Here is a 21,840-nt window from a genome sequence, read left to right on the forward strand (position 1 = left end):
AGGCAGTGACTCTTCTTGCCTGGCCACTCACTGCCAGCCCCTGGATGCCATCTTTTGCACTGTTCTACTGTACTATAAGATTTATAGTGTTTTATTTTTCACTTATTTTATATATGTTTGCGTGAAAGGTATTATAAACCTATTACAGTACAGTACTATACAGCTGATTGTGTTAGCTGGGTACCTAACTTTGTTAGACTTACCAACAAATTGGATTAACAAATGTGCTCTTAGAACGTAACTCATTCATATGCAGGGGACTCATGTGTAGATAAAATAGATAAATAACAAGGACCAATTGTATAGCACAGGGAACTCTATTCATTATCTTGTAATAACCTATAATAGAAACTATTCTGAATAAAGAAAATATATAATCTTATATTTAACTGAATCACTTTGCTGTACATTAGAAACTAACATGACACTGTAAATCAACTATACTTCCATTAAAAACTAAAATTAGAAAAGAAACCCTACCATTAAAAAATTGGCCCTCGAAATAAAAAAGAATTAAAGTTTAAGAAAAAAGAGGGAATGATAATGATTCCTTCCATTTTTATGAAATTCTGGAAAATGGAACCAAATCTACAGTATTAAAAAGCAGACCAGTAATTGCGTGGGAACAGTGGACCTAAAATAAATAAATATTCAGAAAATATTTATGGAACATCTATTTATTGCAACCACTCTGTTAAACAATTGGTATGTGTTACTTCACTTAAAACTTTAATACCCCTTTAGACATGACCATTAAAATTGAGATGGTAATACTGTTACAATGAGGAAATCGAAGCGAATATTCTGCTAAATATCATCCAGTTAATAAGCTGAAAAGCCAAAGCCTGAAATTAGATCCGACTTACATCAAAGCCCTTGCTTTCGATACTGTGCTTAAAACCACATCCTTCTGGCCTCTCTGATTTTCTGATGAAAAGTCAGCTATAATTCATTTTGAGGATCCCTTATACATAAGGAGTTATTTCTTGCTTGTTTTCAAGATTTTCCCTTTGTCTTTAGCTTTTGACAGTTTAATTATGATGTATCTAGGTATGATTCTCTAACTCTATCCAACTTGGTGTTCACTAAATTCTTGGCTGTGAGTTTTTCATCAGTTTGAGGAAGCTTTTGGCCATTATTTTTTCAATATTCTTTCTCCTTTTGAAATTCCTATTAAATGTATCTTGGTATACTTGATGTTGTCACAAAGATCTCCAAAACAGTTTTTCTTCATTATTTTTTCCTTTTTGCTCCTAAAACTGATTTCAATTGACCTATCTTTGAGTTGGCTGATTCTTTATTCTGCCTTTTCAAATCTGATGCTGAGTCCCTCTAGTCAGTTTTTCATTTCAGTTATTGTGCTTTTCTTTTTGTTGGTATTATGGGGTTTTGCTGCTGTTGTTTTTATTTGTTTATTTTTGGCTGCACTGGGTCTCCACTCCTGCACACAGGCTTTCTCTAGTTACAGTGAGAGAGTGGGGTCTACTCTTCATTGTGGAGCACATACTCTCATTGTGAGCTTCTCATTGCAGCGGCTCCTCTCATTGGGGAGCACAAATTCTAGGCATGCGAGCTTCAGCAGGTGCAGTACTTGGGCTCAGTAGTTGTAGCACATAGGCTTATCGTCCCGTCTTGTGGAATCTTCCCAAATCAGGGGTCAAACGTGTGTCTCTGTATTGGCAGGTGGATTCTTCACCACTGGATCACCAGTGAAGTCCCAATTATTGCACCTTTCAACTCCAGAATTTCTGTTTGGTTCTGGCTTTGCTTAATAAATTGATATTTTTTATATGGTGAGACATCCATTCTCTTGATTTCCTTTATTTCTTTAGACATGAATTCCTTTAGTTCCTTGAACATATTTAAGATATCCAGTTTAAGTCCTTGTCTAACAAGTCCAACATTTAGACTTCTTCAAGGGCAATATTAATGTATTGCTTTATTTCCTGTGAATGGAAAATAGCTATGGTATATTTTATACCTTTTTCTGTTGAAAACTAGGCATCTTAAACAATATAATGTGGCAACTCTAGAAATCAGATTGTCCCCTGACTGAACTTGTAAAGTCCAGAACTAAATCTGTAAAGTCTGTATTTTCATCGTATGTGGCCACTGAAGGTTTTGTTTGGTTAACTTTGTTGTTCAGTCGCTCAGTCATGTCCAATTCTTGATGATCCCATGAAGTGCAGAATGCAAGGCTTCCCAGTCCTTCACCATCTTCTGGAGCTTGCTCAGCTCATGTCCATGAAGCCGGTTATGCTATCCAACCATCTCATCCTCTGCTGTCCCCTTCTCTTCCCACCTTCAATCTTTCCCAGCATCAGGGTCTTTTCTAATGAATTGGCTCTACACATCAGGTGACCAAATTATTGAAGCTTCAGCATCAGTCCTTCCAATGAATATTCAGAATTGATTTCCTTTAGGATTGACTGGTTTGATCTCTGTGCAGTCCAGGGGACTCTCAAGAGTCATCTCCAACACCACATTTCAAAAGCATCAATTCTTCAGTGCTCAACCTTCTTTATGGTCCAACTCTCACATCCGTGCATGGCTACTAGAAAAACCATAGCTTTGACTATACGGATCTTTGTTGGTAAAGTAATGTCTCTGCTTTTGAATATGCTGTCTAGGTTTGCCATAGCTTTTCTTCCAAGGAGCAAGCATCTTTTAATTTCATGACTGCAGCCACCATCTGCAGTGATTTTGGAGCCCAAGAAAAAGTGGTCAGCTAATGATCAAATAAAAATTTCATTAAAGGGCTAGAATCAATCTTGGCAGAGTGGCTCTATGTGTATGTTGAGGCACGCCTTCAATACTCACCAAGCAGTTGATAACTCTGTGGTAGCCTTCATTCTCACCTGGCACAGTGGTAAAGAATCTGCCTCAGTGCACAAGATGCAAGAGATGTGAGTTTAATCCCTGGGTGAGGAAGATCCCCTGGAGTAAGAAATGCAACCCAGAAAATTTCATGGACAAAGGAGTCTTGTGGGCTACAGTCCATGGGGTCGCAAAGAGTCAGACACGACTGAGAAGTTAGGCACACACACAGCACATAGCCTTCACATCCTGCCAGCACAGACCTCAAACTCAGACAGAGATGAGAGCCTAGGACCTTCTCAGGTATTTTACGAGAATCCTTTCTCATCTGGGAATGCATGTGACCTGCTGATCCCCAGGAATGGATCAGAACTCTTCAAAGTCTTCTTTGGATATCTAATTCTCCAACATTTTATTTTAAGTTTCTGGTTATCTACTGTTTGTTACCACTCTTATCCACCACCTCAGACAGCTATAATATTAAGCCACTGCTGGTGTTTGTTTTCAAACATATGCCCCAGAGGAAAAGGTGGTTTGCACTTGGTGAGCTCTGAGTTAGATCAAATTTTAAAAAGCCTTGTGAGTGAATTCTTTCGGGGAACCACCAGACATGTCAAAAAATGACAATTCTCTCAAGACAGGTTTTATCTCTATCACCATTCTGCACTGTCCATTGGCTACCAGACTACTGTTTAGTCTCCAAGGCTACCGCGGAGTTGATGGGGGTTAAGCATGTTTAAAAATGCCGCAAATCTCACTATTTTTAGCAAATTCAGTTACTTTTCTTGAATATACAGTTCCTGCATTGCTGCAAAATTTTGGTTAACTTCCTGGGTTTTGAAAAATTAATTCAGACAATTTTTGCTAAGAAGAGGATCTTCAGAAGTCCTGATTTTGGCGTTCCCACTGTCATACTTTTCTTTTGTGTTAATATCTCTGTAAAATGTTTAATTAGGTATACCACTTGTAAATGGCAATTTTAAAATCTCAATTGGAGAACTTTATCTTTTATTAGGAAAAGTAAACCATTTGAATGTATTGTGCTCACTAATATATTCAGTCTTAACCCTACTTCATTTTGTATTTCATTTATTATAATTTCTAATTTTATTTCTTTTTATTTTTCAATTATTTTTAGACTTATTTTCATTCCCCCTTCCTCCTAATAGTTTGAAGCTCTACTTACTATTTCTGGTTTACCATAAGTTACCATAAACATACGGATTAAAATATCTAAATGTATTTTTATCACAATAAAGGCTAAGTATTATAATAAATACATAAAATCAGATTTCAAAACAATGTTTAAAACAAAGAAAACTAAATTATTACAGTGTACTTTGGTGTTTCTACCTTGGGAAAAAGACTTGAAGTAACTTTAATAATTGCTGCTATTTACTGAGTGAGTTGGAGAAGGCAATGGCACCCCACTCCAGTACTCTTGCCTGGAAAATCCCATGGACAGAGGAGCCTGGTAGGCTGCAGTCCATGGGGTTGCCAAGAGTCGGACATGACTGAGTGACTTCACTTTCACTTTTCACTTTCATACATTGGAGAAGGAAATGGCAACCCACTCCAGTGTTCTTGCCTGGAGAATCCCAGGGATGGAGGAGCCTGGTGGGCTGCCATCTATGGGGTCGCACAGAGTCGGACACGACTGAAGTGACTTAGCATTGAGTGAGTATTAAGCACCAAACAGGATGCTAACCTTTCCGTTGTGAATTTATTTAATCTTCACAACCTGTAATAAATCATTTTATATATAATTAGACTAGCTCAGAGAATTTTGTTAAAGTGCCCAAAGTTACATCAATTACAGATAACAATATCATGGTTCAGGCTTGGCTCTGCCAAATTCCTGAGCCAAAGTTACTCTGTTTCTCAAATGCTTGCCCCTTTCCATGGTGAAAATTTAAGAGCACATTTAGTTGGGGGGGGGGGGGCGGTGGTGGTGTACATGTTTATGAGAACAGATAATAGAAAGTTGTCCTTCTAAGTATATCTCATCAGACAAAATTCTATATATAAAGGAGAAAAAGAAAATGTAACGATGAAATGGTGAAATCTAGAAACATGGAAACATGCTAAAGGATGGCCTGGAAGGAAGGGACAGCTGGGATGGTACAAGAAGGAAGTCAAAGAAAGAGAAGCCAGTCTCTTCTGAGTGAAGGGAACAGATGGGAGATGAGCCAAAGCAAAAGAGGCCACGTGGGTAGGTGTCATCAGTTAGAGGGCAAGTCACTAGAATCTGATCAATTGACAAGGATTTATTTACCGGACTCCTGGGCACTGTGGGAGAGACTAAAGAATGCACGCTCGTTTGGGGAATGATAATGATGTGGACAAGACCGATGGCTCGAGCTGGGGCAGTAACGCTGAAGGAAGTGACTAGCGGCAGGTGGAGGCAGAAATAAATAAGACAATCCCCATGTGAGCCAGCTTGCACATCAGAAATCTGGAGTTTCCATGAGAATGGTAAGATATAGAGGAAATGCTATAGTTGCTATTGAATTATAGGTAAAAGATTTGCGGACAGAAGGAGAAAGATGCCATATCACCTGCCCTTTCCATTTCTGCTTTTGTGTAAATTAAAAGATTATTGAAGATGAATGAAAATGCACCCCCAGGTACATACATTACGACAGACAATGCTTTGCATCCTCCTTCTAAATGTAAATATGGCCATATAGCTAAGACTGGATCGGGCCTGATGAAGACTATTAATATCAAATAGGTCTCGTCTCCTCAGTAGGCACTAAGAAATCTTTGTGTTGAAGAAAATTACAAGCAAGATTTAATAGGTGCCTAAAGACGTTCAACAATGTAATGAAGAGGGATCTCCACTCGTTAAATTGAAAATAAGTCAAGGTTAGTTGGTGCTAGTGGAAATGGAACCCAATTCAGAGGCATGAGCAGAAATAAGCTTTCTGGGTAGACCCTTACTATATAATATATAATAGATTCTCATATGTGCATTTATTTTCTCTAAAGTATCTACTGAATATATTCTACAACAAAAATGATAGCTGCCAGGAGTCTTCTTATATTCTAAGCTCTTTATATTCATTATTTTGTCAAGTCCTCACAACCATAATACGTCGTTGTTGTTGTTGTCCCTATTTTATAAATGAGAAAAATGAGATTCAGACACATTAAAACAACTGACTCAATATCACATAGTCAGTATGTAGAAGAGGAACAATTCACATCTTCAGTTCAGTTCAGTTGCTCAGTCATGTCTGACTCTTTGCAGCCCCATGGACTGCAGCACACCAGGTCTCCCTGTCCTTCACCATATCCAGGAGCTGGCTCAAACTCATGTCCATCAAGTCGGTGATGCCATCCAACCATCTCATCCTCTGTCGTCCCCTTCTCCTCCCACCTTCAATCTTTCCCAACATCAGGGTCTTTTCCAAGGAGTCAGTTCTTCACATCAGGTGGCCAAAGTATTGGAGCTTCAGCTTCAGCATCAGTCCTTCCAATGAATATTCAGGACTGATTTCCTTTAGTATTGACTAGTTTGATCTCCTTGCAGCCCAGGGGACTCTCAAGAGTCTTGTCCAACACCACAGTTTAAAAGCATCAATTTTTCGGTGCTCAGCTTTCTTTATAGTCCATCTCTCACATCCATACATGACTACTGGAAAAACCATAGCTTTGACTGTATGGACATTTGTCAGCAAAGTAATGTCTCTGCTTCTTAATGTGCTGTCTAGGTCAGTCATAACTTTTCTTCCAAGAAGCAAGCCTCTTTTAATTTTACGGCTACAGATACCATCTGCAGTGATTTTTGGAGCCCAAGAAAATAAAGCCTGTCACTGTTTCCATTGTTTCCCCATCTATTTGTCATGACGTGATGGGACAGGATGCCACGATCTTTGTCTTTCGAATGCTGTTTTAAGCCAACGTTTTCACTCTCTTCTTTCACTTTCATCAGTTTGTGTTATATTTCTTTTACCCTGAGACAGGCACCTTTTAAGTTCTGGGGAGATAAAAATTAATACTTGGCAGTCTTTGTTCTCATGAAACATATAGACTAGCTGGGAGAAAGAATGCCAAACAAACAGTTGTGATGGGATAAAATATTTACTATAACAGGCACATGCTGAGTGAATGAGTAAAGAAATACACAAATTTGCCTGGAGGTGTCAGAAACTACTAGAGCCTCCGCTTTAAGGATCGGCAATTGTTTTCCCAGGGGATGAAGGCACAGATGGAATTTTAATACATACAAAGCAGTGCGTACAATGACACAGAGGCAGGAAGGAGTTTGAACTGTTTAGGAAACTCTAAGGCGGTCAGAAAAGACCGCAACATGAAAAGTAGAAGTACAGTATCAGATGAAGCTGGAGCGGCAAGCACTTGTTTGTCAGGCTGAAGAATGTAGGTTATACCTGTAGGAACTGGAGAATCATTGAACTCTATCCTATGAAGAGTTTGATCAATAAAAGAGATTTTCCATGATATTATTTCAGAGTCTATAAGGCTAAAAAAAGTCAAAACCTGGAGATGTCCAGGTCACAGCTAAATGGCAGCAATACAAATAGAAGACACTATTAGAAATTTGAGGGCAGGTGGTGGGAAGGCAGTAGCATGTTCCAGAGACCTGGGTGCAATGCACCAGAGGTTACACCGGGATAGAGACACTCTGCACATAACTAACTGCCTTAGCCAGTTATTCCATTCTTGCCTTTGTTCACCCAGTACATATATGCTAGGTAACCATAGCCTAGGCAGCATTTGTATTTCAATAGCAATACCTACATAATGGTGGATGGCTTTTGAAATCCGTGGCTGACCTCCTAGAAATCAACATCAGGTATGATGTTGGTGAACATTTCTTCTTAAATTGAAGAAAGTAGGGAAAACCACTAGACCATTCAGGTACGACCTAAATCAAATCCTTTATGATTATACAGTGGAAGTGAGAAATAGATTTAAGGGACTAGATCTGATACACAGAGTGCCTGATGAACTATGGATGGAGGTTCATGACATTGTACAGGAGACAAGGATCAAGACCATACCCAAGAAAAAAAAATGCAAAAAAGCAAATTGGCTGTCTGAGGAGGCTTTACAAATAGCTGTGAAAAGAAGAGAAGTGAAAAGCAAAGGAGAAAGGGAAAGATATAAGCATTTGAATGCAGAGTTCCAAAAATAGCGAGAAGAGATAAGAAAGACTTCCTCAGCAATCAATGCAAATAAATAGAGGGAAACAATGAATGGGAAAGACCAGAGAAAATTAGAGATACCAAGGGAACATTTCATGCAAAGATGGGCTCAATAAAGGACAGAAATGGTATGCACCTAACAGAAGCAGAACATATTAAGAAGAGGTGGCAAGAGTACACAGATGAACTGCACAAAAAAGATCTTCATGACCCAGATAATCACAATGGTGTGATCACTCACCTAGAGCCAGACATCCTGGAATGCGAAGTCACGTGGGCCTTGGAAAGCATCACTATGAACAAAGCTAGTGGAGGTGATGGAATTCCAGTGGAGCTATTTCAAATCCTAAATGATGATACTGTGAAAGTGCTGCACTCAATATGCCAGCAAATTTGGAAAACTCAGCAGTGGCCACAGGACTGGGAAAGGTCAGTTTTCATTCCAATCACAACGAAAGGCAATGCCAAAGAATGCTCAAACTACTGCACAATTGCACTCATCTCACATGCTAGTAAAGTAATGCTCAAAATTCTCCAAGCCAGGCTTCAGCAATACATGAACCATGAACTTCCTGATGTTCAAGCTGGTTTTAGAAAAGGCAGAGGAACCAGAGATCAAATTGTCAACATCTGCTGGATCATGGAAAAAGCAAGAGAGTTCCAGAAAAACATCTATTTCTGCTTTATTGACTATGCCAAAGCCTTTGACTGTGTGGATCACAATAAACTGTGGAAAATTCTGAAAGAGATGGGAATACCAGCCCACCTGACCTGCCTTTTGAGAAACCTATATGCAGGTCAGGAAGCAACAGTTAGAACTGGACATGGAACAACAGACTGGTTCCAAATAGGAAAGGGAGTACGTCAAGGCTGTATATTGTCACCCTGCTTATTTAACTTCTATGCAGAGTACATCATGAGAAACACTGGGCTGGAAGAAGCACAAGCTGGAATCAAGATTGACAGGAGAAATATCAATAACCTCAGATATGTAGATGACACCACCCTTATGGCAGAAAGTGAAGAACTAAAAAGCCTGTTGATGAAAGTGAAAGAGGAGAGTGAAAAAGTTGGCTTAAAGTTCAACATTCAGAAAACAAAGATCATGGCATCCGGTCCCATCACTTCATGGGAAATAGATGGGGAAACAGTGGAAACAGTGTCAGACTTTATATTTTTTGGCTCCAAAATCACTGCAGATGGTGATTGCAGCCATGAAATTAAAAGACGCTTACTCCTTGGAGGGAAAGTTATGACCAACCTAGATAGCATATTCAAAAGCAGAGACATTACTTTGCCAAAAAAGGTCCATCTAATCAAGCCTATGGTTTTTCCAGAGGTCATGTATGGATGTGAGAGTTGGACTGTAAAGAAAGCTGAGTGCCAAAGAATTGATGCTTTTGAACTGTGGTGTTGAAGAAGACTCTTGAGTCCCTTGGACTGCAAGTAGATCCAACCAGTCCATTTTAATCCATTCTAAAGGAGATCAGTCCTGGGTGTTCATTGGAAGGACTGATGTTGAAGTTGAAACTCCAATATTTTGGCCACCTCATGTGAAGAGTTGACTCATTGGAAAAGACCCTGATGGTGGGACGGATTAGGGGCAGAAGGAGAAGGGGACAGCAGTGGATGAAATGGCTGGATGGCATCACCGACTCGATGGACGTGAGTCTGAGTGAACTCTGGGAGTTGGTGATGGACAGGGAGGCCTGGTGTGCTGCGATTCATGGGGTCGCAAAGAGTCGGACACGACTGAGCGACTGAACTGAACTGAACTGATGATGTTGGTGAGGATCTGCTTAGAGATTTGTGGCATAATAGTCTAATAGTACTTGGAGAATGCCAGCAGCAAGTGTCCTGGTGGACACTACCTGGAGTATCTGGGGTGACCAGGCATGAGCCTATGGGTGTTGTTCAACCACTAAGTTGTGTCTAACTCTTTGTGACCCCATGGACTGCAGCATGCCAGGCATCCCTGTCCTTCACTATCTCCTGGAGTTTGCTCAAATTCATGTCAGTGATGCCATCCAACCATCTCATCCTCTGTCGTCCCCTTCTCCACCTGCCCTCTTTTCTCAGCATCAGGGTCTTCTCCAGTGAGTCAGCTCTTCACATCAAGTGGCCAAAGTATTGTAGCTTCAGCTTCAGCAACAATCCTTCCAATGAATATTCAAGGTTGATTATCTTTAGGAGTGACTGGTTTGATCTCCTTGCAGTCCAAGGGACTCTCAAGTCTTCTCTAGCACCACAATTCAAAAGCATCAATTCTCAGCCTTCTTTATAGCCCAATGCTCACATCCATGCATGACAACTGAAAAAAAAAAAAAAACCCATAACTTTGACTAGATGGACGTTTGTCAACAAAATGATGTCTCTGCTTTTTAATATGTTGTCTAGGTTTGTCATAGCTTTTCTTCCAAGGAGCAAGCATCTTTTAATTTTATGGCTGCAGTCACCATCCACAGTGATTTTGGAGCCCCCAAAAATAAAATCTACCACTGTTTGCATTTGAAAAAAAAAAAAAGAAAATGAAGTCACTCAGTTGTGTCCATGTCTTTGAGACCCCATGGACTGTAGCCTACCAGGCTCCTCCCTCCATGGGATTCTCCAGGCAAGAGTACTGGAGTGGGTTGCCATTTCCTTCTCCAGGGGATCTTCCTGACCCAGGGATTGAACCCGGGTCTCCTGCTTTCCAGGTGGACGCTTTAACCTCTGAACCACCAGGGAAGCCCTGCTGTTTACATTTGTTCCCCATCAATTTGCTAAGAAGTGATGGTATTGGATGCCATGATCTTAGTTTTTTGAGCCTATGGGTACATGAGTACAAATTCCCCAAAAGTCTGGACACTAGAGTACTTCAGTGAATCTCAGATAACAGGCACAGTTTAACACCTTGTGAGAAGAAGATCTCCAGGAAAAAACTACACTCTCTTATACCCCCAACAGAAGACAGCGTGTAAAGTATAAGTAGCAAGATTCCAATTATATAAAGCCAAGAGGAACTGAACAGACACCCTGGGTTATAGAATTCAGATACTACCTCCCAGTGGGACAGAGATCGAAAGATTTTGAGTAGAGGCTCAAATCATACATACGTTTGTATGTGAATGTATATTTATATAGTAAATGGATGTTGTCATTTCATTCTTGTCACCAATTAGCTGTATGGCCATAAACAAGCTGTTTCCCTTCCCGGGGCTGCAGCTTTCTCATCTATAAGGTGAAAAAGCTGGATCTGATGATCTCTAAGTTCCCTCCCAGCTATAATATTTTATTAAGATTCCAGATGGTTACTGGAGATGATAAAATTCTTTGTCAACTTATAATTACACTATGTAAATTATTATAACATTTGCTTTTTCTCCTCCTAGGAATTGTCGTGTGAAAATGACCCAACAAATGCAGAATTTACACCTTTCTCAGTCAAAAAAACATAGCGCCCCTTCGTCTCCCAATGCTGCCAAACGCCTGTACCGGAACCTCTCAGAGAAACTGAAAGGGAGCCACTCTTCATTTGATGAGGCCTATTTTAGGACAAGAACTGACCGGCTGAGTCTCAGAAAGACTTCGGTGGTAATAAAACTCTTTTTATTCCCATCTTGGTTTGATTTGTGCAGTTGTGTTTGGATTTAAGGAGATTTTAAGATGATCCTCATTAACTTCAGAACCTGATGTTTGCAAGTTTATAAATGTTGAAAGTCAAGTAAGGCAGTAACTGCACATATATATGTTAGCCAAAGTTGGAATGACTGGGAGATTTTCCCTTTCTTTTTCTTAATTTATTTTCCTTTATTTTCCCGTAGTTTTTCTTTCTCCAATAAACCGAAGAACTCCCAAAAGAGCAGTTTGACAAATAGAGAGTTTGAGATCAAATAGGCTTTCTTGGGAGATCCAGTGTTCATTCAAATACTGAGTAAACAATGAACAATATTCTATTTACTTACTTATAATGTATACCCCATCTGCTTTCCAAAGGCTTTCAAGACAGAATCCAGGCAAAAAATGCAAATATATTATATACTGGTAAATAAATCGATAGCAGTGATAATAATGGGGGACAGTAAAGGAGCAGGAGAGGGACAAAGAAGGAAGAAAAAAAACTAGAAAAAGAAAAGAGTGAGGTTAGAAAGAGAAATAGATATACTAAAAACCTAGGCGAATATAGCACCTGAAATTTATCATCGCATTTATCTCTGAGTTCCCAGTCAGTCAAAGCAGAAAGGAAAGGACAACTGGTAATAGCATTCCATTAGCTGATAATTGAAAGTATACCAATGATATCTTCCTGTTGCTAAGTCCTCTGGCCTTTATAAGATACAGTGAATTATATAAGGAGTAGTACTGGGGATGTTATAGACATTCTCACGTAGGAGGTTCTTGTATTGCCCCTCGGTAAAAGCTGAGAGCATAACATTAACATGATCAGGAAGGCTGTCTATGCAGGGGTTTATTTCACCATTTGTTTGAGCTTAAAACAGAAATGAGCCCTAGCCTTCCCAGATAGAAGCGTACTGGAGTTCACCAACAAAAGCATGGAGAAGGAAATGACTTAAGAGTGAGAACAAATACTGGCATATGAGAAATTAGACATACTAAGAATCACAGACAAATACACAACTGTGTTGTTTAGAGAGGGAAGCATATCAACTTTGCACTTTGGTTTCTAATTTTTCTCATTTCAAACACATCTTCTAGGAGGACTTGGTTAAGCTATGGCCTAAGCATCAGAGGCTCTTCAGCTTAGCCGATTGTCGACAAAACACTTTTCCAATCAGCAGACTGCCATGTGGCAAAGAGACCTGCATACCAAATAGCTCCATCCCTTCGGTCCCCATTGTCAAAACAAGTATTTGCATAATAACTTGCTGTTTTCCTCAAATTTCATTCGTGTGTTATGCACTCAGTTAAGCTGACCTGCAGCCTTTGATGGAAAAAGTAGATTTTTGATGAGACTGGAAATAAAACCTGCCAACCTTAGTATTTGGTTACTAAAGGTTTAATCAGACAACCCATATGCTAGGTCAGGACCACTGGTATTTCAACATGTTTAACCACCAGGCAATTCCTGGAGAAGATACCAGATAAACGTATGAATAGTATAGGTGTTGCTCTTCTCCCATGAGCTATAAAAATATGTATCTGAGAGAATTCTAAAGGTTTTCCCCTTTGTTTACTATTAATATTCTGAAAGAAATTTTCAAAGGAAATATATTGTCTCTAGCTACATTTTTCTATAGGTGATGTGTATCCTATGAGTACTGAAATTTTGGCCCTTTCAGGCAGCAAAGCAGTTTGTTACCTAATCCACTGAAACCTTTCCTGAATACTACCTCTTGATTCCCTCATCTGAGGTTTCAGAAATGCAAGGTATTCAGTGACTGTGACTCCAGGTTGAGAAAGCGTAGAGGTTAGTACAAAGGAGTTAGGGAGTCAGTCTGCAGGCTGCTGCTGCTAAGTCGCTTCAGTCGTGTCCGACTCTGTGCAACCCCATAGACGGCAGCCCACCAGGCTCCACCGTCCCTGGGATTCTCCAGACAAGAACACTGGAGTGGGTTGCCATTTCCTTCTCCAATGCAGGAAAGTGAAAAGTGAAAGTGAAGTCACTCAGTCGTGTCTGACAGCCATGGACTGCAGTCTACCAGGCTCCTCAATTTGTAAATAGCAAAGGGACATGTAGAATTGTAAATTTTAGAAAGATTGCTCTTGCATGGAGTAGTGATGGAGGAGACTCAGACAAGAAACCAGTAGGTCGTTGCCATAAACTGGGAACAGTCTGAGCAACAGTCCAGACATGGGGATGGAAAAGGAGGGGCTAACAGAGAAAGGGCATGTGCTCTCAATCCCAAGCTAGTCATAATGTAAGTTACCTGTGCGATGTTATCTATGCCAGCATTCTCCATACTATATTGTGTAGAACATTATTCCAGGACAGTTAAAACAAATACAATGAAAAATATGTTCTGTGAAAAAAATTATTTGAAACAGGTCATACTTCTCACCTATGAAAGGATCATAATTGCATATTAAAATTAGTAAAGGTCTTGGGACTTCCCTAGTAGCTCAGGGGCAAAGAATCTGCCTGCCAATACCCAAGACACAGGTTCTATCCCTGATCCGGGAAGATGCCACTTGCCACAGAGCAACCAAGTCCATGCACCATAGCTATTGAGTCCACGCCCTAGAGCCAGCGAGCCTCAACTACTGAGCCCACAAGGCACAATCACTGAAGCCCGTGTGCCCTAGAGCCTGTGCTCCACGAGTGAAGCCTCTGCAATGAGAAGCCCAGGCACAACAACTAGAGAGGAGCCCCCACAGCAACACAGGTAGAAAAAAACCCATGCAGCAACAAGGACCCAGCACGGCCAAACATAAAATAAAATTAGTTTTTAAAAGATGTGAAAACATAATAATATACAGAAAATTATGTTCAGTCCAGTTCAGTCACTCAGTCACGTCCGACTCTTTGCCACCCCATAGACTGTAGCACGCCAGGCCTCCCTGTCCATCACCAACTCCCAAAGCTTAAAACTCATGTCCATGGAGTTGGTGATGCCATCCAACCATCTCATCCTCCATCGTCCCCTTCTCCTCCTGCGTTCAGTCTTTCCCAGCATCAGGGTCTTTTCCAGTGAGTCAGTTCTTCACATCAGGTGGCCAAAGTATAAAATAAAATTATTTTTTAAAAGATGTTAAAAATAATAATAACATACAGAAAATTATGAAATGTAATTTATTTTAAAAAATCAGCAAAGACCTTGAGAGCTCTTACAGTAAAATAATGCAATAACGTGATTTAATCTAATGTTGACCAAATTCATTTGACCACGTGTTACTTTCTTCATAGAACACCTCATAACAGCCGCCTGAACAATATTCCCCAGAAGACTGCTTTGAGAAAAGCTGATGTCTGCTCTTACCTATAGACTGTATACTGAATGTCTCCATGCATCGAAATGTACAGATCTTTTCAACGCTCATTAGAAAGATGGAGGGAGGGCCCAACCGTGTTTGCTTTAGAGATCTTGGAGTAAAAGGGTTTCTCTGGTGGCTCAGACAGTGAAGAATCTGCCTTCAATGCAGGAAACCCAGGCTCAATTCCTGGGTCAGGAAGATCCCCTGGAGAAGGAAATGGCTACTCATTCCAGTATTCCTCCCTTGGAAATCCCATGGACAGAGGAGCCTGGTAGGCTACAGTCCAGGGGGTAGCAAGAAATTGGACAGGACTTAGTGACTAAACCACCACCACCATCATTCCACTTAGACGTGGAAATGTAGTCCCTGAAATCTACAACAGCCAGGCCACGAAGACAAGCTGGTCTATGAAACTGCGCTAACCTACTTCATTCTTCTCCAGAACTTCCAGGGCAATGAAGCCATGTTTGAAGCAGTTGAACAGCAAGACATGGATGCTGTGCAGATCCTCCTGTATCAGTATACACCGGAAGAACTAGATCTCAACACACCCAACAGTGAGGGGTTGACACCTCTGGATATCGCCATCATGACCAACAATGTACCCATTGCTAGGATTCTTCTGAAGACAGGGGCCCGAGAAAGTCCACACTGTAAGTAAGCTTGAGAATAAAGCATATGCTATTAAGGCCAGACCCCAGTTTTATACCACTGAAGTAGTTGTTACTGGCCATTAGAAAGAATGATTCACTAACCGTAGGCTCTGAAATCCTTTACATATTTTCATAAACTGTCATGCAAATAGTGACAGTGCTTATATGTCTAAACATCCAGTTACATTTTAAATATAATATATGGAGTGGTATTGAACAGGAACCTCAAAGGTACTTCCTCTTAAGAATTGAACGCAAGTTTTAAGATATATGAAATACCCCAAACAAGGCTATAGCACAGGAATTATACATAGAAAAAAGAATGAGATAGAAAAAAGAATAAGCATGTGTGTGTTAGTGTATTTCTATTCACAGTCAATACTGGGGTGGCTCCATTCATTTATTCACTTAATCAACAAACATGAAAAAAAGGGCGTGTTCTAAGTAGTTGGAATACAGTGGTGAGCAAGATAAAAATCTCTGCACTTATAGAACTTATATTCCAGTGGAGGAGATTTCCAACAAGCCAGAAAATAAATCAAATATAAATTCAAATAGTGATAAACACTATGGAGAAATAAAGTGAATGAATGGGTAGAGGTTGATAGAGAGGGGCTATTTTACTAGAATTGGGCAAGAGGAGTCTCTCTGATGTAGGGACACTTGCTCCTGGTCCTAGGTGATATCAAGGAATGATCCATGAGAAGATCTGGGGGCTAATTCTAGGCAGAGCGAATGGCAGGTAGAAGGGTTCTGAGGCGGGCAGGAGTGAGACGGCCACGTTTCTGAAGAACAAGAAGGCCGGAGTGGCTAAAGCAAAATGGATACAGTGGAGAGTGATGCTGAGGGAGACGCCACCAGGACCAGATGGTTCAGGGTTGGAGAGGCCCCGGCGAGCTGCGTCACTTTGGTTGTACGTGTGATAGAGACCTAGTGAAACGGCTTAAGCAGGCGAAAGACACCTTCTGGGGAATTCCTTGGCAGTGCATGGTTAGAACTCCGCACTTTCACTGCTAGGGCCCAGGTTCAATCCCTGTCAGGGAACTAAGATCCTGCAAGCCACATGACATGGCAAAAGAGAAAAAAGAAAGACATTCTGCTTTACATTTTAAAAGATCCCTGCCGTGCTCTGCAGAAAAGACAAAGTGATGCGAGCAATCGTGAAATTGTCAAAACCAGCTAGGAAGCCATTCTAATGGTCCAGGAGACAGATGCCAGTTACTTGGATTAGCACAGCAGTGACCTTGATGGTGAGCAGAGGTGGAATTCTGGGTGTATTTTTTAACAGCTTTATTGAAATACAATTTACGTGCCATACAATTCACCCACTTATCATGTATAATTCAAAGATTTTTAGTACAAGCACAGGCTTGGACAACCATCACCACAATTTTAGACCATTTTCATCATCCCCAAAGAAATCCCATACCCTTCAGCTATCACACCCCCACCTGCCCACTCCTCTCAGCCCTGGACAACTACTTTCTGTTTCTATAGATTTGCCTATTCTGGACATTTCACAGAAATGGAATCATTTAATATGTGATCTTTTGTGAATGGCTTCTTTCTGGAAGTATTTTGAAGTAGAGCTGATAGTACTTGCCAAAGGGAGCTGCTCTGGGGCCATCGACCCTGCCCAGGAGTGGATGGGATAAAATCACACAGCCCTTGCCCTGTGCCAGGCACTATTCTGAGCACTTTACATGTATTGACTCCTTTAATCCTCACACAACATTCTGAGGTAGGCACTCACATTCCCCTAGGTGCAAACTCTCTGACCCAATGACCACAGCGGCTCTGAGCCACCGTTTTTATGTTTCCTAAAAGAAAAAAGTAAACTCATCAAATTGTTAGTTTGACTAATACTGATTCACTCACTTCCAAGTGGTGAGACCCAGAAGGCTGAAAGAGGAGCAACAAATATATAATTAGAGGTCACATCGATGCTCCTAAATTTCATAAAACCCCGCCACCCAAAGACTAGGTACAGAGGCAGATCCTTGTATCAGAAAACTCTTTCTTTTAAAAATGCTAAGCTCACCACCTCCATGTCAAAAAGAATGAGGACTTGGGTTCAGTAGCATGGGGCTCTTCAGTAAGAGCTCCTTCGTCAAAGTACCGCTTCTTTTTAGTGGAACTGGAGGATTTGGATGGATGGGCAAAGAAGGATGGAAGAAATGAGAAAGGTTTATTTGCTGCCTTCCAATTTATGTTGCAATAATGTCTGTCCCAAAGATCCAGTGAGAGAGCAGTGGAGAGAGAATCAAGGGGTCTGAACACAGAGAATGCAGACTGAGCCCCATTCTATAGGAACAAGGAGACCATTCATCCAGATGTTGCCTGCACTGAGCTGGATGAAACATTACTCTTACTTACCTGAGACGCTACAAAAAATGTCTGCATTTTCCACGAAACCAGTAAGACTCCCAATCCCCCCCCAAACCCCTTTGTGCATAATTAAATCTCCATAAAAGAACCCAACTACTAAATATCTAGTTAAACCAAAAGAAAATTCATTGAAAAGATCCCTGGTTTTTCCTCATTCCCTGTGGGATGATAACCACAATATCATCACCAAGTTGTAAAGGATAGTGAGAGAGAAACCCAGCTTTTAGCCTCTGGGAAATATGATACCTAAGTCACCTCGGCCACCCAAAACGTTAAAGAGACAGGATCGTGTATAGATTCCCACATGTGTAAAAATGGCAAAAGACAGCTGATTGAGGGACTATGAAATCTCCACATACATTATCTCCCGTTTTCACTCTGGCGCTTCAGGATAATGTTATTAACTCCATTTTGAAGTAGAGGAATTTGTGATTCTGAGAGGTTATGTGACTGATCAAAGGTCACACATCGAGCAAATGAATAAGGGTGTCAAGGATTGAAGTCCAAGGGTGTGGGATACCATACCTGGGTCCTGCTGTGCAAATTTGCTCTTTCCAAGTAACCAGTATGGAAGGCTGTGGCCACTAGGCCCCTTTTCCTTCCCCTTTTTTGCTATTTGCTAAAACTCCACTGTGTGTTTCTTTGTTCTGTTCTGCGCACTGAGATGCCGTTTCTGTTGGGAAAAAAGCAGGATAGAAGAACACAATCTGTTTTCAGGGATTTTTAATTCACTTTATATATCAAGTAGAAAAGAAATCAAATTGCTTCGGTGCGTGAGTATGAGTCAGCCCATGAGAAAAAGTCTGGCAGCCAGAGCCAGGTAAGCAAGCACCTGTTGCAAGCTGTTCCACAAAAGCAGTAGAGGCAGGATAGAAGAGCAAAAATGATAATAACAATGAGCTCTTTAGCTCTTAGAGTATGTTACACATTGCGAAAATGCTTTTGCTTACATCTGATCCTGACCACTGGTTTGTGAGATGAGAGTTGCCTGAAATAACAAAAGACAAAGAATTCATCCAGTGCTCCAAAGCTAATAAGTGGTGGACCCACAATTTGAACCCAGATCTTCTATATTAAATGCTTTGGTGTTTAGTATTAAATATATTTAGTATTTGGTATGAAATGTGTTAGGCACTTGTAGAAAAGCATTAGCCCACTTCCTGACACAATGTGGATATTCAGTTCCCTGACTCTCCTCCGTCTGCTCATCTTCTATTGCCTGTCAAATATTCAGGATTTCTAATAGGGCAAAATTTCTGTTTTCCCTTCCCCTGTGTGTTCCCTTCTGAAAACAGCCCAATACACTTTTCACTATGCCAACCAAAGAGTTCGACATAATTCAAAAGAAAGTCCTCTGTATTTGTCTCCATTTCAAAACAGGAATCACAAAAACACAGATACGTTTGGGGACTTCACCTCCTAAGCCATTGGTCAGGCATGTTGTCCAGGTTTTAACCCCTCAATTCATAGAGCTATATGGAGCTGTTCTTAATAAACATGACTTGAAATTCAGCCATGTACATTTCCTTATTCGTAAGGGAAGTGCCAGAAGCGGCCACCCAAATTTGCACACCGCCCCAAGGTTAAATATATACAGAACTTCAGCCTGCTCATTAGATGAATCAACTGTCTTTATTTGGCAACTTTTTTCTGTTCCTCCCACCTTTAGGTGAGCAGCACAAAGTAATATTCATTCCTTCTAGAAGAAAACATCAGCCATTGTTGAAGGAGAATCCCACATAGGTGTGCCGAGCTTAGGAACCAGGCCCAGAATCTCAAAGGACCAGACCTAGGAAAACTAATGCACAGAAGTACTTCAGAATGCCTGGGGACTATCCTTTTGATTTTTTCACCCGCTCAGTATCCCCCTTGCTATAACACATACTCAGCTGAACAACTGCTATCTGAGAAAGACTTGTTCCGTATCTGAAAGTCCCCTATCATAAACCCCTCCCTTCTTCCAACTCATCCTGCCCTCCCCTTTGACTCACACTTCCACAGTCTCCAGAGGAGATTACTGAATCGTCAGTGCCTTTCTGAGGTTGCTACCTATTTGGCATCATTTAGGCTCTCCCCATGGACAGAGGAGCCTGGCAGGCAGAGTCGGACCTGACTGAGCGGCTAAGCACAGCACAGCATAAGCTCTATAAAGTGATCATAAAGAAACTAGTTCTTTTGGGACACCTATCATGTGCAAATCCGGTCACTCACATGAATGTTATCTCATCTTTTGATCCCAACGCCTGGCACATAGTAGGAGCTGAGCAATTTTCAGGTGAAATTTTCAGACCTGTCTTATGCTGTTGGGAATCACACGTACTGAATTTTAGCACACGTACATGTGTTCTCACACACACAGTGTATGAAGAAAACTTTGTCTTCCAGTAATTTACACTGTGGGGAACCTTCTGTTGCTGCCGTTGCTATGTCTTCCAGGCACTGTTTTGAGACTTGGTTGCAGACATAGCCTGACTTTCTGTTTTTACACTGATTCATAACATGGCAGACTGTTCTTCTTTCTGCCCTTTCGTATAGCCGCATTCTCCCTTCGGCCCAGACCCTCTCCTCCCTCTCTGCATTCCATTGTGAACTCCTTTCTCTTGCCTTCCCGTGGATACTGCCTGTGGCACTAGGAAGTGTCTCCCAGAATTAGTTATGTTCAGTTACTTCATAAAATACGATCGCAGAGTAGCTGTCATCTGAGTGTGGTGCAGACACCAATGTCAAAATTTGGCAGCCTTGTCAGGATGCACCGCTCATTTCTGCAGTAGTCAAGGGTCCTTGCTGGTGCTGGGACTGGTTCAGGGCACGTCTAAGAGGTGTGACTATAAACTAATGAGGCTGGCTTTATGTAAACAAACACACCAGAAAGTCTACAATCCACACGAATGTTATCCTGTAACAGGGTCCTCGTGGGAGACCCCACACTTGCTTCAACAGTGCTGCCATTGCTCTAAACACTTTTCGATTTGTCCTCAGAGCCAGTTTATGAGAAAATCTGACTCGTTGCTTAGAGTCACACCTGATTTTTGTTCCAAAACAGCATTGCTCAGCGTCATCACCCTCCCTGTTTACCAGACGTGGCTTCCAATGATTTAGAGAGGTTTCCTGAAATCAAATCCACCCTCAAAAGACAATGATTTTCAACCATTAAAACTATGTAGAGGACAAGGCTTAAGCAGGTCTCTAGAATGTGTCCCCAGATATTTTTGTCTGCTTCGTTAAAATAGGTGTACAAACCATGACCCTGACTTACGAACTTGCTCCTCCTCAAACCTTATCCCATACTGCTCAGCCCTCACCTGAGCAGACTTTCACTCCATGTACACATGCCTCCACTCCATTCCCTAAGCAAGCCTCACTATCTTATTAGAGGGCCTTTGTATGGCTATTCTCCATGCTTGAAAAGATTGAGTGCTTTTAATCTTGATCATTACATTGCCAACGCCTTCTTAACATTTCAGTTCAAATTTCACATCTTCAAGAGAGGCTTTCTTTGGCCACCAAGTCCAAGGTCTAAAGTCTCTTTCTCTTTTTTTTTCCTTGAGTTTATGGGGATCTTTAGTCTCTTTTAGCAATTTAAAGATGTTGAGAGCAGTGATAGATAGAATACAGAAAAAGGATGTAAAGCAAGAACTGTTCTCCATATCCACTGTTTTGGGCATGGGAGGCCATTTTTTTTTTAAACAAGATTTTACCTATTTCATTTTTATGTAGATAAGTGTATTAGGCTAGACTTTGCTGTAGGAACAAAAATACGCTCCCCCAATTTCAGTGAACTTACCACAAAGGTTTATGTATGGCTCACACAAGCTTGCTTGGGTTCAGGCCACCCTCCCTGGGCAGTTGACCTCCATGCTTGAGTGAGAGGAACTGGGTGGCAGAGAGTTGTACATAGG

At 41.0% G+C, this 21,840-nt stretch overlaps 1 protein-coding gene across 1 annotated transcript in view; it reads left to right on the forward strand.

Moving 5' to 3' along the window:
• Positions 1 to 21,840, forward strand: part of ANKFN1 (ankyrin repeat and fibronectin type III domain containing 1) — a 160,244-nt gene that overhangs the window by 14,562 nt on the left and 123,842 nt on the right. Inside the window, exons 3-4 of the mRNA XM_013971777.2 lie at positions 11,360 to 11,561; positions 15,343 to 15,553. Coding sequence (XP_013827231.2) covers positions 11,360 to 11,561; positions 15,343 to 15,553 — 413 coding nt within the window. The remainder of the gene's footprint in view (positions 1 to 11,359; positions 11,562 to 15,342; positions 15,554 to 21,840) is intronic.

This window comes from Capra hircus, chromosome 19, assembly GCF_001704415.2.
Source record: "Capra hircus breed San Clemente chromosome 19, ASM170441v1, whole genome shotgun sequence".
NCBI classification, from domain to species: Eukaryota; Metazoa; Chordata; class Mammalia; order Artiodactyla; family Bovidae; genus Capra; species Capra hircus.